This window comes from Hirundo rustica, chromosome 1 (assembly GCF_015227805.2).
Source record: "Hirundo rustica isolate bHirRus1 chromosome 1, bHirRus1.pri.v3, whole genome shotgun sequence".
Lineage (NCBI taxonomy): Eukaryota > Metazoa > Chordata > Aves > Passeriformes > Hirundinidae > Hirundo > Hirundo rustica.
In genome coordinates, this window is record NC_053450.1 from 467959 (window position 1) to 484380 (window position 16422).

The 16422-nt window shown below is 47.9% G+C and overlaps 1 protein-coding gene across 1 annotated transcript in view; it reads left to right on the forward strand.

The window, feature by feature from the left end:
• Window positions 1-16422, forward strand: part of ZC3H3 (zinc finger CCCH-type containing 3) — a 129951-nt gene that overhangs the window by 41453 nt on the left and 72076 nt on the right. The window contains exon 4 of the mRNA XM_040078847.1: window positions 8554-8704. Within this exon, the coding sequence (XP_039934781.1) occupies window positions 8554-8704 (151 nt within the window). The remainder of the gene's footprint in view (window positions 1-8553; window positions 8705-16422) is intronic.

Below are 16422 nucleotides of genomic sequence, written 5' to 3' on the forward strand. Positions count from 1 at the left end.
GAAACACATTAATAATCATTCACCGAGGGAAGGGGGGAAGGAAAACCCACCACCCTCTTTTGTTATAATAATAAGGGTTGTGTTTGAACAAGGGCTGATGCTCCAGAGACCCATTTGGGATCTTTAACACGGGCTGGAGCTGGGAAAACGGCGTTCAGAGCCTTCGGTGTGACCTCCTCGTGCCAGTCCTGGTGGATAACGTGGTGTCTCCTCATCCTTGGAAGGCTCTTCCACTCCTGTGATGTCTGGAAGGGCCATCCTGGGGCTTTTTGGCAGTGGGAATGGAGATGTGACAGACCTGGTGGCGTTACTGGGGTTACTGGGAGGTTGGTGATGCGTCCTCCTGTCCCCACCAAGACCTTGTCGGACCCCTCTGTCTCTGCCTCTCTCCGTGTTTTGGGATTGAAGGGAATAAGCCAATTATATTTGCCGGTGTTTCTGTTGCAGCTGGAATATTGGTGTTGGAATTGCAGGGCTGGGCCAAAGGCATGGCTCTTCCCGTTATTTTCTATGGCTTCCCAAATCACCTGGCTCCAGGGGCTGGTGGGCCTGAAGTGACCCTTTGGAAAATGGTACGGATTGTTCTTGTGTGGAGAAATATAGCATGGCTTCGGTTGGCAAAGACCTCTGAGATCATTGAGTCCCAGCCGTTCCCCCAGCGCTGCCAAGGCTGCCACTAATCCACGTCCCCAAATGCCACGTCCACACGTTCTTGAATGCTTCCAGGGATGGTATTCCACAAAGGGAAGGGTCTGGAGCACTGAGAGTGGCTGAGGGAGCTGGAGGGGTTCAGCTTGGAGACAAGGAGGCTCAGGGGGAGCTTCTGGCTCTGCACAACTCCCTGGCAGGAGGGGACAGCCAGGTTGGGGGTCAGGCTTAATGGAAAGAACAAGAGGAAACGGCCTCCAGTTGTGGCAGGAGAGGTTTAGATTGGATATTGGAGAAGAGGTTTCTTCATGGAAAGGTGTTCAGGCATTGGAATAGGCTCCCTTGGCAGTGGTGGAGTTACCATCCCAGGAAGGGTTCAGAAAACGTTTGGATGTGGCACTTGGGGACACAGTTTAGCGGTGGCCTTGGCAGTGCTGTGGGAACAGCTAGACACAATGGTCTTAGTGCTCTTTTCCAAACGAAACCATTCCATGATTCCGTGCTGGATGTTGTGGCATCCTGGAAACAGCCAAACCCCCAAAGACACCGCACCCACTAAACCAGATCCACTAAAATCATCCTGTGCAGCATCCCAGCTGCAGATGGAAGTTGGGATTGCACCAATGAGCTGGAGAGGCAGTACAGGTCCTCAGCCTTTTGTGGGGCTCATCCTGAGTGTCTTTTGCAGCAGCATTTTTCCAGGGAGTTTCTTGGAGCTCCGTGGCTTTCACGTCTGCTGCTTTTCTTTCCGCTTCTCTCCTGTCACGCTCGCTGCCAGTGTTTCCTCGCTGTCGGATTTCTCCTGGCTGTGCCATCCCCAGCTTTTCCAGATGCTCTTCTCCTCGCTCCCCTTCTTTCTTCTCAACAGCTCAGGGATCGCTTCGTTCCCCCATGACATCTCCACGCATGGTGGGGCTTTCCTAAACCTTTGGATTTTTGAAAGGCTCTAATAAGGTCTCTCTGGCACCTTCCCTTCTCCAGGATGGACAGCTCTCCCAGCTGTCTCCAGAGCAGAGGCGCTCCAGCCCTTGGAGCATCTCCATGGCCTCCTCTGGACATGCTCCAGCAGCTCCACATCTGTCTGCTGTTGCACCCCAGAGCTGGATGTGGAATTCCAGGTGGGGGTCTCACCTCAGCGGAGCAGAGGCGCAGAATTCTCTCCCTTTCCTACTGCTGGATTTTTTTCTCTTCAAATTGGGTGATTTTTTTATTTTCCCACTCTGCATTTCCTGGAAACAAAAGTTCTGTCTTTTTTTAGTTCTCCTAAACCCAGGAGTTTTGGATGCAGACCCAGACCTATGGGATTTATTTGAGCAGGATACGTGGATTTGCCCGGAGAGGTTTTGATTCCCCATCCCTGGAAGTGTCCAGGACCAGGTTGGACAGGGCTTGGAGCAACCTGGTCTAGTGGAAGGTGTCCTTGCCTATGCCAAGGGTTTTGGAATAAGGTGATCTTTAAGGATCCTTCCAAGCGAAACAATTCCATGAATTTAATACTTTACTTGCTAAAATGAGTGTTTCCTTACAGTTCATCTCCAGGTGTCAGTGCCCAACGCAGCCTCGCTCCTGGTGGATTCCGTGAACTTCCTCTTTTCCTGTGGTCCAATTGACGTAATGGAATTAGCCAAGCAGATTTGGTATTAATTTCCCAAATATTCCCAGCTGAATGCAGCTGCCACACTGAGCAAATTTTCCAACAGGTTTGGAGCCCTCTAAAATGTTTCAGCTCCAAATCCCGCCCTTCTCCTGTCCTCTCAAAATGTGACAACCGGAGCAGCTGCCGTGCTCCGGGTCCCAGGTAGAGCACTTTGGATCAATTGGATTTATTTCCTGTTAAGCAGCACTTCATGATCATAAAGCATCGTTTACACGCTGGCATAAAGAGCCATTGCTCTTGAAAGAGCTCGGGAACTGAATGAGTGTGAAAATTAAATTCTCCTCTTAAACCCAAGGATGGTCCTTTTGGAAGCTGATTCCAGTCGCAACATAATTAACCTCTTGCTGTGCCATTCTGTGGGAACATATTGAACCTGCTCCGGGATAATCATCCCTAACACTGGTGTCTGCTTTCACACTGAATTCCTAACAGCATTACAGTAATCCCAAAGCTTCTGTTAACTCCAGGGACTTGGCCAAGCTGGCAGCCAGGACAAAAGGTGCTGGAGCCGCGTGGCTCGGGGGCGATGCCAAGCAGGTGTGGTGGGACAGGAAACACCAGAACCGTTTGCTTTTGGCTGGAGGAGCTGTGGCGGAACTTTATTTAGGTTTCCCATGGATTTATCCCCGTTGAAGGTCATTTGGAAATGCTTGGAGTAGCCTGGTCTGGTGGAAGGCGTCCTTGCCCATGGCAGAGGGTTGGAACGTGATGGTGTTAAAGGTCCCTTCCAACCCAAACCATTCCATGATTTTTGTTTTAGCCCGGCTTCTCTCCGTCTTTCTCAGTTTTTCCCTCCATTGCTCTTCCCTCATCCAGGGAAGTAGGTGGTGTTGGGGATAATCCCCAGAAGGTTTGGGTGTTTTTCCACCCCTGCACCCAACGATGAGCTGAAGTCTGAGACTGGAGAAGAGAAGGATTCAGGGAGACCTTTGAGCCCCTTCCAGTGCCTGAAGGGGCTCCAAGAGAGCTGGAAAAGGACTTTGGACAAGGGTCTGGAGTGACAGGCCAAGGGGGAATGGCTTCCCACTGCCAGAGGGCAGGGTTAGATTGGATATTGGGAAGGAAGTCTTCCCTGGGAGGGTGGGGAGGCCCTGGAATGGAATTCCCAGAGAAGCTGTGGCTCTCCCATCCCTGGAAGTGTCCAAGGCCAGGTTGGACGGGGCTTGGAGCAACCTGGCTCTTGGTTGATGTGAAGGGCAGTGGTTGGGATTCCCAATCCCTGTAATCTGCTGTCACAGCAGGAGTGAGGCTGATGCATCCTGGCCTTCAGAGCTTCCCATGGTGCTTCTGCTGTCGAGGTTGCTCCTGGCTGCAAACTCCAAATTTGCCCTTTTACCTTCCTACTAAAATCCTGAAAAGTTCTTCCATCGCCTTTCCTTCATCCGTGAGGTGGGAGACAGTGCAGAAGGATCAGATCCATTAGGAAATGGTCTTGCAGGGATTTTGCAAGGAGAGGATGTGGGGGCCTCATTCCATGCCTTGACGTTGGTCATCCCAAACTCCACATCATGGAAGCCAGCAGCAAATTGTTCTGAGCCAGGGATGCCTTTTCCCATGGCAAAGAGGGAGGTTTGATCCAATACCATCCCAGAGCATCGCTGGGTGTGTGCGATGGTCCTGCTGCAGCCTGGGATGTCTTTGGTTGAGCGTCCTCTTCCTTCTGGGATTTGAGGATAGTGGTGGATTTTGCTGAATCTTCCCTTCCAGACTTGGAGCAAATCCTGTGGCGAGGGATTCATCTTCATTTCGGGAAGGTTTGCTTCCGGAAAACCCTTCAGCAGAGGTTTTCAGCTCTTTTTGGAGCTGTTTTGGGTTCCAAGTGTGAGCTTTTTACCCCCTGTCAGGAGCTGGGACATGCTGGTGGCTCCTGATGTCCTGATAGTCCTTAACCCTTTTTTTTTTTCCTTTAATTCCTATTTGGAAAGAGCAATTTGGTTTTGTCTTGGCTTTATCAGTTTTTTTTAGTCTCTGCTTTGCTTTTTGCCTTGGGGTAATCCTGCTGCATCCGTTTAATCCCTGAGGTTTTCCCTGGCACTGGGGAGAATCCCAGCAGCGTATCCAAGGTTCAGCTTCTGCTCCCCAATTTGCATTCGTCCCTGCTCCCGTCTGGCTTCCAAGTGCTGGAAGATCAATGTACCAGTCACTCACCGCTTCCCATCTTGCCTCCGATCGGGATTAACGGCACAGCTCGGCACTGAGCCCCGCTGGAGACACACGGGAAGGGTTGTGGTGGACAAAGATTGGCAATGGGAGACCTTACGGCACCCAGGTCGTGACTAAATTCAGTTCTTTTCCCCCATTCCTGTGCCTGTGCAGGAAGCTTTTCTATCCCATATCCTTTTCCAAAAGCAGCAATAATCTCTTGGATTTGGGAATCTGCCCTCCTGAGGTTCCCCTTGCTTATTTAACTTCCTTTTCCCCACCAGTATCCGAGCGGCATTTACTCCACCAATATTGTGGTTTCCCTAATCCGTCCTGAGCAACATCATATTCCTCTTGCCTCATGGGTTTAGAATCACAGAATCATGGAATAATCAATAAGGTTGGAAAAGAGCTCTGAGATCATCAGGTCCAAATGTTAACCCAGCACTTCCAAGGCCACCACTAAACTCTGTCCCCAAGTGCCACATCAACACGGCTTTTAGGGACATCTTTTGCTGGACTGGGTTGCTCCAAGCCTCATCCAATCCATGGATGGAACAGCCACAACTTCTCTGGGCAGCCTGTGCCAGGGCCTCCCCACCCTCACATGGAAGAATTCCTTCCCAATATCCCGTCTAACCCTGCCCTCTGGCAGTGGGAAGCCATTCCCCCTTGTCCTGTCACTCCAGGTTGTCCAGAGTAGTTTCCCCATCTTTCTTTTAAGCCTCCTTTAAAAGAAGGTTTCTCCAGACCCTTCTCTAGGTGAAATATTCCAGGAGTGAACTCCTTTTATGCCCTCCCTGCTTCAACATCCCCAGGGAGCCAATTCTTGGTACTTCTCTCAGGAAAATAAGAGAAGAAATAAAATAAGGACCCTTGCATCCAACCCCTTTCCTAAGGGATGCGTGTGCTGGTGGCTCCTGGATGTTACCAAGCACCCTGGTGAGAGATTTTGGCAACAAATTCCCCATCTTAAGGTCAGCACTGGACAAGAGGAACCAGCCTTAAGTTGTACCAGAGGAAGTTTTGTTTGGGTATTAGGAAAGATTTCCTCACTGAAGGGATGGAGGGCCTGGGCTGCCCAGGGAAGTGGTGGAATCACCATCCCTTGAGGGGATTTAAAAGCCGCATGGATTTGGCACTTGGGAACGTGGTTTAGCAGTGGCCTTGGCAGCAGTGGGTTGATGACCTTTAGGGGTCTTTTCCAGCCGTGACAATTCTACATTTACAGTTTACACCAGGAATTTTTTATTTTATTTTTTTTTTCCCCGGGAACGGGAGGCGCGAGCGGCGCCCGCGGGACTCGCGGCTCGGCAGAAAGCCCCGAGCTCAGCAGCGCGCGAGGCCCTGGCTGATAAATGATGCTCATATCCCATTCGAATATGATGCAAGCAGTTTTTTTGTAGTTTGTCTTCCATGGCGGTAGTAAAGTTTTTAATTAGGAAAGCTAATGAGATCGATTAGTCATTAGAAGTGACCTCTGGATCGCGGCGAGGAGTGGGGATGTGTGCGCCGGGCTGATAACGGGGGACGCTGGGGTATTGTTTGTAATAAAAGCGTGAAGTGTTTGATTTGAGTGAAATGTGCCACGGGGAATACATCACGCGGAGAGGAAAAAATTACAACCCTGGGAGCCTGTAATGAAGGGAATTAAACCAACATCCTGTCTAAATAACATGATTATCTACACAAAACCCCTCAGCTAGCAAGTAATAATAGAAAACGGAGCTCTTCGTAGAGGCTCTTTGAGGAGGTGGTTAATGCCGGAGTCGCGCATCAGGCACTTTCCAAGGAGCAGCTTCGGAATGAATACACCATCCAATTACCTCTGGGAATAGAGTTTACCAGGTGCCAGCCTGTTTTTGGGGAAGGAGGAGGAGGAGGGGGATGCCTGCAATAATTTGGGAGCTCTCTTTCTTGTCAGGCGGGAGTTTGATGCAGTTCTGGGTTGATTGGTGGCAGCTCGAGCTTGCGCGGGGGCAAGAAAAAATGTTAATTATGTATTCAGTGAATTCCCGGTTTAGTTGTTCTGTGAGGTCGAAGTGGAGGAGGGAAAGGGGCAACTTGTGCGGTTGCTGGGTGGGGAGGATGTGGGGTTGTGGCTCTCATCCCTTCCCCGGTGGGATGCAAGTGCTTTGGGTACGTGGTTGGTGCTGTATCCATGAGAGGCTGGGTGCGTCCACGTGTTCTGGGTGACAAAAGTGACAGAAGGCAGATTCAGGTGGGATGTTAGGGTGAAATTCTTCCCTGCAAGGATGGGGAGGCCCTGGCAGATGTTGCCCAGAGAAGCTGTGGCTGCTCCATCCCTGGAAGTGTCCAAGGCCAGGTCGGACAGGGCTTGGAGCGACCTGGGAAGAGGGAAGGTGTTCCTGCCCATGGCAGGGGTGGAACTGGATGTCTTCAAGGTCCCTTCCAACTCAAACCATTCCATGAGTCCGTGATTTCAGGACAGTCCCACCATCACCATAGCTGGGATTTCATCGTTTGTGGGGTGTTGGTCCCTGCAGGCGTTGGCATCTCTGTCCTTCTGTTGTCCCCATTTTCCTGCCCTAAATACAATTCCCTGAAGGAAAAAACCTCCTTTAAGTTTGCCAGCACTCGGGAGCAATTTCAGTTGTAATTAGAGCTTCGGCCTTGCAAAGGCTTTAAAAGCCCACGCAGAGGTTTGGTCACTGCCCTGAAGAATTTGATCTCCTACAAAAAAATCCTGGGATAGGGAAAGAGCAACAATACCCCTTTTGCTTTCCACGTTCTTTCCTCTCTCCCTTCTTGCCTCACCTCTAAAAAGGCTGCAGTTCCTCCAGTCGCTGAATCATCAAATGGTTTCTACTGGAAGAGAACTTGGAAGATCCTTTAGCTCAGTGATTTATCCCATGGGTTCAGATTGCGGAATGTTGTGTCATCTTTATCACAAAAAATTCTAGTGATTTTTCTGTCATGACAGAGCCTGGTTTTTGCCTTTTCCCATCCAACCAGGGGTTGTAACTTTTTTGCTGAGTTTGGGAATGGAAATTTGTGTTGCCTGTGCCTTCCCAAAACCAACACCAAGTCATCAGCTTGTTGGGAATGCTCAAGAAGGAAAATATTCCCTGTATGAAACAGTAAAGCTGTGGATTGATGTTGCCACTGTCGCAGGGAAGAGGGGGAGCTTTTCCCTCCTTTCTAGGGAATGGTGTCAACTCTAAAATGTATTTCTCTATTTTCCCCAGTTTACCTGGGAATCCACCTTATTCTCCCTCCTCTCACAAACATGGGGATGGGTCTAACGTTTTCGCTGGAAATAAATGATCCCACTTTTCCCCTCCCTACCTCTCCATAATTTTAATGAGAGGATCTCCAAGAAAAACAGCCGGCCGTTTAAATCAGTTATAAAACCTGGAGACCGAGGCTCAGCATGGAGTGTCAGCTTTAATTATCTGGGCAGTTACAGCTGTATGTTATAAAAGTCGGGCAATTAGGTGCATTCCTGAAAGCTTGGGGGGAAAAAAAAAAGGCTCGTGGAGGAAAACCACAGTCAAACATAGAACTGTTAATTGCACGAAGCATTCAGTGGAATAACCCGGGATGTAGATCATCCTGCAACGTGGGGAATCTGGGAATGGGTAGGGTTGGAAAGGAGCTTAATGCTCATCCAGTTCCCTCTCCATGGAAGGGACCTTCCATTATCTCAGGTTGCTCCAAGCCCTGTCCAGCCTGGACTTCCACACTTCTGGGGAGGAAAAATACGATGAAAATGCCAAGGATTAAAGGTATACATTCGTTTCCAGTGTGGATGTTGGGATCAAGGTGTTGTTGGTGAATCCGTGATTCCTGTGGTAAGAGTTTTGCTGATGGGCTGGTGGAACCAGTCCCAAGCCCATCCAGACTTTTCTGTACTGTCAGCCTAGTGGTCCCATTCCTGAAACTTCATCCCTTTTTTCAGGTGCTAAAAAGTTGGATGTAGGGAATAAATTGTATGTGGGACCAATGGCCATTGAACTTGATGGTCTTAAAGGTCTTTTCCACCCTTAAAAATTCTGTGATTCTGTGAGAATGTCGGTGAGATCCCTCCTGTGCCCATCCACACCTGAATTTCAGGCCTGTTTTTCCATGTTTTTTTCTCCTAGGATCCAACTTCCACTTTGTGAGGAGCCCCCCAGCCAACAAGGTGATAAAGACGCGCTACAGGATCGTGAAGAAGAACGTGGTGTCTCCAGCCTTATCATCCTTCACCAGCCCCATTCCCACCTGGAAGACCAGGCGCCCCGTGACATCCAGGTAATTCTTCCACCCCTGGAATGCAGCTGGTTGGGATGTGGGAGCCACGGGAACTCCCACGTTGGCTCCGTTGTTTTTCCATTGCACCGTCGCTGTTTAATTTCTCCCTTTGTTTGGTCTACTCTGAGTTTATTGACTTAAAGTGTGAAATCATATTAGGAATTGTGTTATCCCGAGCTGGTGCCAACAGCTTATGTCTTTGGCTTCCTATTTATTCCCTCTTGGAATTAATTGTTTCCATGGAGCAGTTAAATAAGCTGAAAAGAGGATGAATAAATGTGTCGGTGATGTTGGATGTTCTGAATTTACACCAGGATGTAGCTGCTGTTCCAGACTAGTTTATCCCCAATTATCTGGATGGGTGGAACATCAGGAATTGTTTTGTCACTGCCTAGAGAAGGGAGGCACTGAAGGTGCCATACCCTTGAGTTGGAATATTCCTAAATCCATAGAGGTGGAGATGCTTCCAGAGAATATCTCAGAGGCCAAGACAGGACCTGGAGCTTGTGCAGAAGCAGGAAGGTGGTGAAAATAATTGATTCTTTAAAACAAGGTGCGATTAGAAGTGATGGGTTTGGTGAAAATACAGATTTTGGCTATTTTTAGGTCAGGAATAACTCATCCTCCCACTGAAATGCCAGGAGTCACGGACAGTATTTTGGGCAAAGAGGATCTGCTCTGCTCTTCTCTGGCTTTGTTCTACCCGCTCCAGGTGGTTTCTTCCAAAAGTCATTCCCCAGCAACGCCCTGAGGATTGGGGGCTTTTATGGTAGAGCTGCGGAGGGACAAAAATCTTCCTGGTGATTGTTTTCAAAGCCTGACTTTGCCTGGTATTTCCCTTTAAAAGTGAGTTTTAGGATTCCCAAATCAGTATCTGAAGGGAGGGTTGGCTTTGGAAGAGTTCAGGGTGATGAAGCAAAGTAGGGGATAAACAAAGAGGTTGGGAAAAAAGGTTGGGTGAATTATTTTGTCTGTTTTCCAAGCTCTTGATTGAGAAATTCCTCGTCTCCTGTGCTCTACTGGTCTCAAAATGCTTCTTCCAGTATGGAAGCTGGCATTCTTTTTGGCTCAGTGTCAACCTTACCTGCACCACCTCCTCCTTTGTCTTCACGTTCTACCTTTGCCTGTGATATTTTCCCACCTGGGCATCATCCCTGAGATCCACAGATCTCCTTTTGTTCTGGGTTTTCTCCTGCAATTACTGCTCCACTTGGAGGTGCCACCTCCATTTGCACATCCTTGGGACCAAATCCCTGCATTTCCCTTTCCAGAAACAAACCACGTAATTTTTTAGCCTGCTCCGTCATCCTGCAATTTCGTGGAATCACAGGATGTTTGGGTGGGAAGTGACCCTTAAGATCCTTGAGTTCCAACCTCCTGCCATGGTCAGGGACACTTTCCACTATTCCAGGTTTCTCCAACCTGGCCTTGGACGCTTCCAGGGATGAGGCAGCCACAGCTTCTCTTGGAAACCTGTGCCAGGGCCTCACCACCCTGGAAATGTCCAAGGCCAGGTTGGAGCAACCTGGAATAGTGGAAAGTGTCCCTGACCATGGCAGGAGGTTGAAACAAGGTGGCTTTAAACATCCTTCCCAGTTCAAATGATTCTTTCAGCCTTAATTAACAGAAAACAACTCATCCTCCAACTGTCGGGCTCAGCTTCTTCCCTCACACCTCGTTACTCCAGACCTGGGTGGTTGATGGATGGAGGATCCATGGTGAGAATCAAGGAGGGAGCAAGCTTCAGGCATGGAATTCAGAGCAGGAATGTCTGGGATCTGTGTGGTGGCTCCAGCTCAACCCAGTGGTGATTTTCCAAGGAGCGACCTCGTTCTGCTGCGATTGGCTGAGAGCTCCCGCTCGCAGGATCATTTTCCCTGTATTAATCTCCGACTTCATTAAATTGGTGTAGTTTAGATCTTACAGCTGCTTCAGACAAATCTTGATAAAATGCCATCAGCAAATTAAAACAATTATGTTTTAAAGAAGCCATAAATCTCCGTCTCCCAATTACCTTCATTGGGGGTGATCAATCATCCGGCCTGTCTGTGGGAAGCACACAGCAAACGCTTCTCCTGGAGTTTTTGCGGGATTTTTTGCTCCGTCGTTCCTATCATCATCTTGGATCTCTCACAAGCAATATGCCAGGATCTGTGTTTTTCCTGATTCTCTTCGCTCTTCGCAAAACAAGGAGCAGCTCTGGTGACGGTGGGACACCCCTTTAGCCACCTCAATTTTATTTTTCATACTGAGTAGCCAATTTTTTTTTAATACTCCTAATTTAAATTTTAAGAATTTTAATGCTTTTAAAATAATTTGATATTTTTACTATCCTCTTTCCCTTAAGCCAGCAGCGAGATGTCAACTGGTGGTGCTGCCCTCCAGTGCTACTCCCAAACGTGTTCCCAGCTGGCACTATGGAGTGATTTCTTCCATGAAATCCAGGTTTTTGGATATCTGGAAGCAATGTTCCAGGGTTTTACTTTGTTGGGACATCCAGGATGTCGCCCTTTTTGCCAATAAATCCCCAAATCACCAGACTAAGATGAAGAGGGATGTGGCCTTGGGAAATGAGTGACAGGAAGAGTTGCCGAAGGTACCTGATGTCAATCCCCCGGGAATGAATTCCATCCTCCCCTTCTTGCTGGCTTGCATTAAACTCGGCCCTGCTGCTGACTTTTCTTCGAGGCGATAGGTGGGAGTATATTTTAAATTAATTTTACTCCACTTTTTGTAATATTTTTGTTTTAAATAGATTTATAAGCAACTCGGGGCCTATTTCTCCAAATTTATGAAGATAATTTTCACTCTCTTGATAAGGTGAAATTTACACCTGCTATTTCCATATTAATTCACATTGCTAAGTGGATCTAATTTTCTTCCGTTCTTCTATCTGGTGAGTGTGGCCTTTCCTAATGCAATTTCCCCTTCACTAAATCACTGTGATCGGGAGTCATGATCGAGTTAAATTAACTTAAATTAATTTACTTAATAAGAGCTCCAGATCATTGTGAATGAGGTTAAGATTTATTGATTCTCCTTTTCACTCCTTCCCCTTATCTCCCGCGGCTTTGCTGGGAACGCAGCTCACAAGGGCTGTGATTTGCTGGCCTTAAATTTCGGTCGCTCCTGGTGACATTGAGGTTGGTCATCCCTTAAAAATCCTGGAGGGAGGTGTCCTCTCTCCTCACAGCCTCCCTCTGCTGGGAAAGGGATGAGGGATTTGCCATGGAGGAGTTGGGATGGACGGAATGTCGTGCTGAGATTTGGCAGTGATGCTTCTCCTGTTTCCAGCCTCTTTCCGTGGTCCACCATGGATGCAGCCACCAAAAGAATGGGATGTCCACACGTCATAGACCTTGCACAGAGGCAGCAGAAGCCTTCTGGGGTTGATGATCAGAGGGATGGAGCAGCTTTCCTACAAGGAAAGGCTGAAAGAATTGGGATTGTTCAGCCTGGAGAAGAGAAGCTTCAGGGTGACCTCATTCCAGTGCCTGAAGGGGCTGACAGGGAAGGCGGAGAGGGAATTTTTGCAAGGAGTGACAGGAGAGGGGGGAATGGCTTCCCACTGAAAATAAATAGCGTTAGATTGGATATTGAGAAGAAGTTCTTCCCTGTGAGGGTGGTGAGGCCCTTGCACAGGTTTCCCAGAGAAGTTGGATCACCAGGAAAGTGATCGTGGTCCCAAAGCTTCCAGAGCTCAAGGAGCATTTGGACAACACTGAGGCACGGGGTGGGATTTTAGGGTGAGATTTTTGAGGTGTCCTGTGCAGAACCAGGAGTTGGACTAGATGATCCTTGCCTGTCCCTTCCAACTCAGAATATTCTAGGATTCAATAAAGTCCTTCAGAAGACTCCAGTTCTCCCTCTGGAGAGCCAGAACCACTTTAAAGACACAATTTTGGGAGCAGAGAGCCCTTTGAGTTGAGCTTATAGACCCCCAGTGGGGGAATGAAACACTGACCCACTTTGAAGAGTTTTCTTCTCAAATCTTGCTGCAAGTGTGGGAAACAAAAAACCAAAAGTCACCTGTCTGCAAATAATGAGTTGTGTCTGGCACTGCTGGGGAAGCTCTGATATTTCTTCCTGAAAACTTTGTGGTGCCTCTTGAGGGACAATCCTACCCCTCCAGCACTATAAATAAGTAAAGAACAAGATAATCCAACATTTGTCAGAGAAATGCCAGCTCAGGAGAAAGGGACTCGTCAGTGGAGAATTCGCTCGTGTGGTTTAGTTTTGTTTTTCTTTTTTCCTTTTATTTTCTTCTCTTTTGTTCTGTTCTGTGGCCTGGAGCGTGTTGAGCAGATTAAGATGGAAACTGTTGTCACCATCCCTGGAGGCGTTCAAGAAGTGTCTGGATGTGGCGCTCAGCGCTCTGGTCTGGTGGACAAGGTGGTGATTGGCCAAAGTTTGGACTTGATGGTCTTTTCCAGCCTAAATGATTCCGTGATACGGTGATTACAAGGATTTTCCCCCCAGGTTTCAAAGATCTGAAGGGATCTTTAGGGACTTGAGCTGAAGGATAAAGTGGGTGATGCAGGGTTTGAAATGGGGCTCAGCCAGAGGGGAGGGTCCAAGGGCCACTTCCCTGGGAAAAGGGAGATACGGCTGGGCATCCAAGAGGAAGGAGGAACCACCATCCCTTCCAGCCACCCTCTTGTCCTCTGCAGGAGGTTGGGATTTCGTGTTCCAGGTCACTTGGACACACCAACCTCCTTGTCCCATCCCTTCCTTTTCTTCACAGTGGGTGGTTTTGCACCTTTAACAACGTCTTTTAGACACCAGTTGCCAACCTGCTGACCCAACTCACGATCCAGTTCAGAGAATCATGGAATGGTTTGGCTTAGAAGGGATCTTGGAAAAGCATCTGGTCCAACCCCCATGCCATGGACAGGGCTGCCTTCCGCTAGACCAGGTTTTCCCAATCCCTATCCAGCCTGGCCTTGAACACTTCCATGGGATGGGACAATCCATTTCATGCAGCCCCTGTCATCCTTTCCCAGGGAAGCCTTCCCACGATTGTCCTTTCTGTTTTTCTGGCATTCCTTGAGTGCTGTTACAAGTTTCCCTGTTGAAGTGATTTTACCGCCTTGAGACAACGGGATCGTGCAGTGGGGAAGGGCTCTTGGCTTCCCCTCTGTGGCAGATTATTTTCCATGTTATTCCGGAGTGGATGGAGCCACAGGTGCCAGTCCTGGTGTGCTGTTAGTGTGTAATTAACCCTTTCTCCCTAAATCCATGGAAATCTGGTCGAATGGGAATCTCGGGTTACGGAGTAGAATCCCGTGTTGCCCACTGGATGCATTCCAGTTCCCGTGCCTCGTTCCCACAGAGCAGTGTGGTTGACTTGCCATGGATGAAATTAATGTGAAAACTCAATATATCCCCTGCCTTTTAGGGAGTAGAATACACCCTTGGGAATTCCGGGGAAGCTCTCATCCTTTCCGTCTTCCTCTTGCATTGGGAGACTGGGGCAATCGGGGGTCTGCATGGAGTCGTCCACCATAATCCCACTGGTGGATAGTAATGGTTTAAAACCAGACTAATTCCATCACTTCCGAGCTTTTCAGTTGCACTCTGGGGGTCCCTAAGAAGTCCATCCATTCAGGAAACGGGATGAGGTCCCCATACAGCTGTGACGCCTCTGGGAACCGTTGGGAAGTGCTTGGGATACGTTGGTTGCTCGTTGTACAACCCAGCGTTGGTGGTGGTGAGACCCTGGCACAGGTTGCCCTGGAAATCTGGAACTACCATCCCTGGAAGTATTCCAGGCCAGGTTGGACGGGGCTTGAAGCAACCCAGGACAGTGGAAGTTGTCCCTGTCTGTGGTTGTAACTCGATGGTTTTTAATGCCCCTTCCATCCCAAACTGTTCCGGGATTCTTTGTTCACAATCCTGGAAGGTCAGCGGTTGGAGCTGAGAACAGGGAGCAGAGTTCGGGGCCGTAATTCACGGCGGATGGAGAAAATCCATATTTCTCCGGTTCTCGGGCGTCATCTCAAAAGTTGCAGAGAAAACAGGGAAAACTGTTAACGTCGGCTTCCACGGTGGAAAATTGCCGAGCGCTCCGACGGGAGAGGCTTTAATCGACGTTCCCATATATTGTGAGCAGACAGGGATGGGCATTTTAAAGACCTCAGCAAATGCTGTCTTCTCTCCTTGATCCATTTATTTTTTCCTGTGGCCTGTACCTTCTAGGGTCCGAGAGGTGGGATCCCAACCTCCCACAGCCCAGTTTGGAGCACAAACGGGACGGATCTTGTGAGTCAGGTGCTGCTTTAAGTAGTGCAAGTTTAGGGGGTTTCAAGCACAGCTTTTTATATTGTTTATTTAATTGGGATGATGCTCCAGTGGGATTTTACCTCCCGCTACCGATTCCTCCGGGATCTTCCCGCATGGAGGCGAGGGAATCGTGGCCAGAGGGCAGAGGTTGGGACACCGGGAGTTAATTTCCTTTTATCAAGATGATAAAATCCCCCCCTCCGCCTCCCCGGCTTTTGCCGCGTTAATCTGCAAACGGAGTCGGAATGTGACGAATGGCCTTAAAGTTCCTGTCAATTTTTTTCTTCCCAAATTCATTTGACATGAAAGTGAGAAGTAAACAGAAAGCCTGTGGTTAAGCAGATAACTTGGAAAGCCTTTTCCATCACATTTAAAAACGGCCGTGTCATGGATTCTGCGAATTGGCGGCTTCTATTTTGTTTGATTTTATTTTGTCTGTGTGGTAAATTTTCTTTTAATAATCCCGACGTGGTTTGACGAGGTTTTAGGCCTCGGATTTTTTTTTGAAGGGATGTTAAACCATTCTCCAAAATGACATCTCATTAAAGTGAAATTCATCTGCTGGGATTGGAGCCGTTACAGGCAGGAGGGAACAGTAACTCCCATTTGGAAATCCGTATTTTTTGTTTCTATAGGAAGTACTTTTAATCCCTTTAATGAGGCTGGGATGAGATGCACAACCCGGATTGTTTCGGAGCAGCCCTGACATCTGGCCCAGCATAATCCAGTTTCTGTTCCGGGCTGGTTTAGAGGCTTTAAAAAACAATGGCACCTCTCTGGGGCAGAGCTGGGGATTGATTAACCCCCCCTGTTCCTGGTGCTCCCCTCCTTCCCGGGAGAAGGACGCTGGGGAAGACTCACTCCTCTCTTACGTCTTCCTTTGCTTTTTTTAAATTTTATTTTTATTTATTTCTTATTTCTTATTTCTTGTTTCTTGTTTCTTATTTCATACTTATTTCTGTTTCTTCTTCCCCGTTTTTCTTTCTCTTTTCCTCTTTCCCCTTTTTTGTTTTTTTTTTTCTTCCCTTTCCTCTTTTCTTTTTTTTGTTTTCCTCTTTTTGATTTGTTTTACCTTTGCTATCTTTTTTCTTATCCCCTTTTCTAGATTTTCCCCTTTTACTTTCCATCTTTTTTCTTTATCCTTTTTTTGTCTTCTTAGTTTTTCACCTTCTTGCCTTTTTTCTCTTTTCCCTTTTTCCTTATCTCCTTTATCCTTTTTTCCCCCTTTCCCTTTTTTCTTTACTCCTTTTATTGCCTGACCTCCTTTCCCTTTTTTCCCTTTTCCTTTTTTTTTCTTTTGTTTATTTATTTTTTCTTTTTCTTGTTTCCTCTTATTCCTCTTGCCTTTTTTTTCCCATTCCATCATTTTTTTACCTTTTCTCCTTTTTGCTTTTTTCCTTTTCCTCTTATTTTTTTTCTTTTTTTCTTTTCATTAT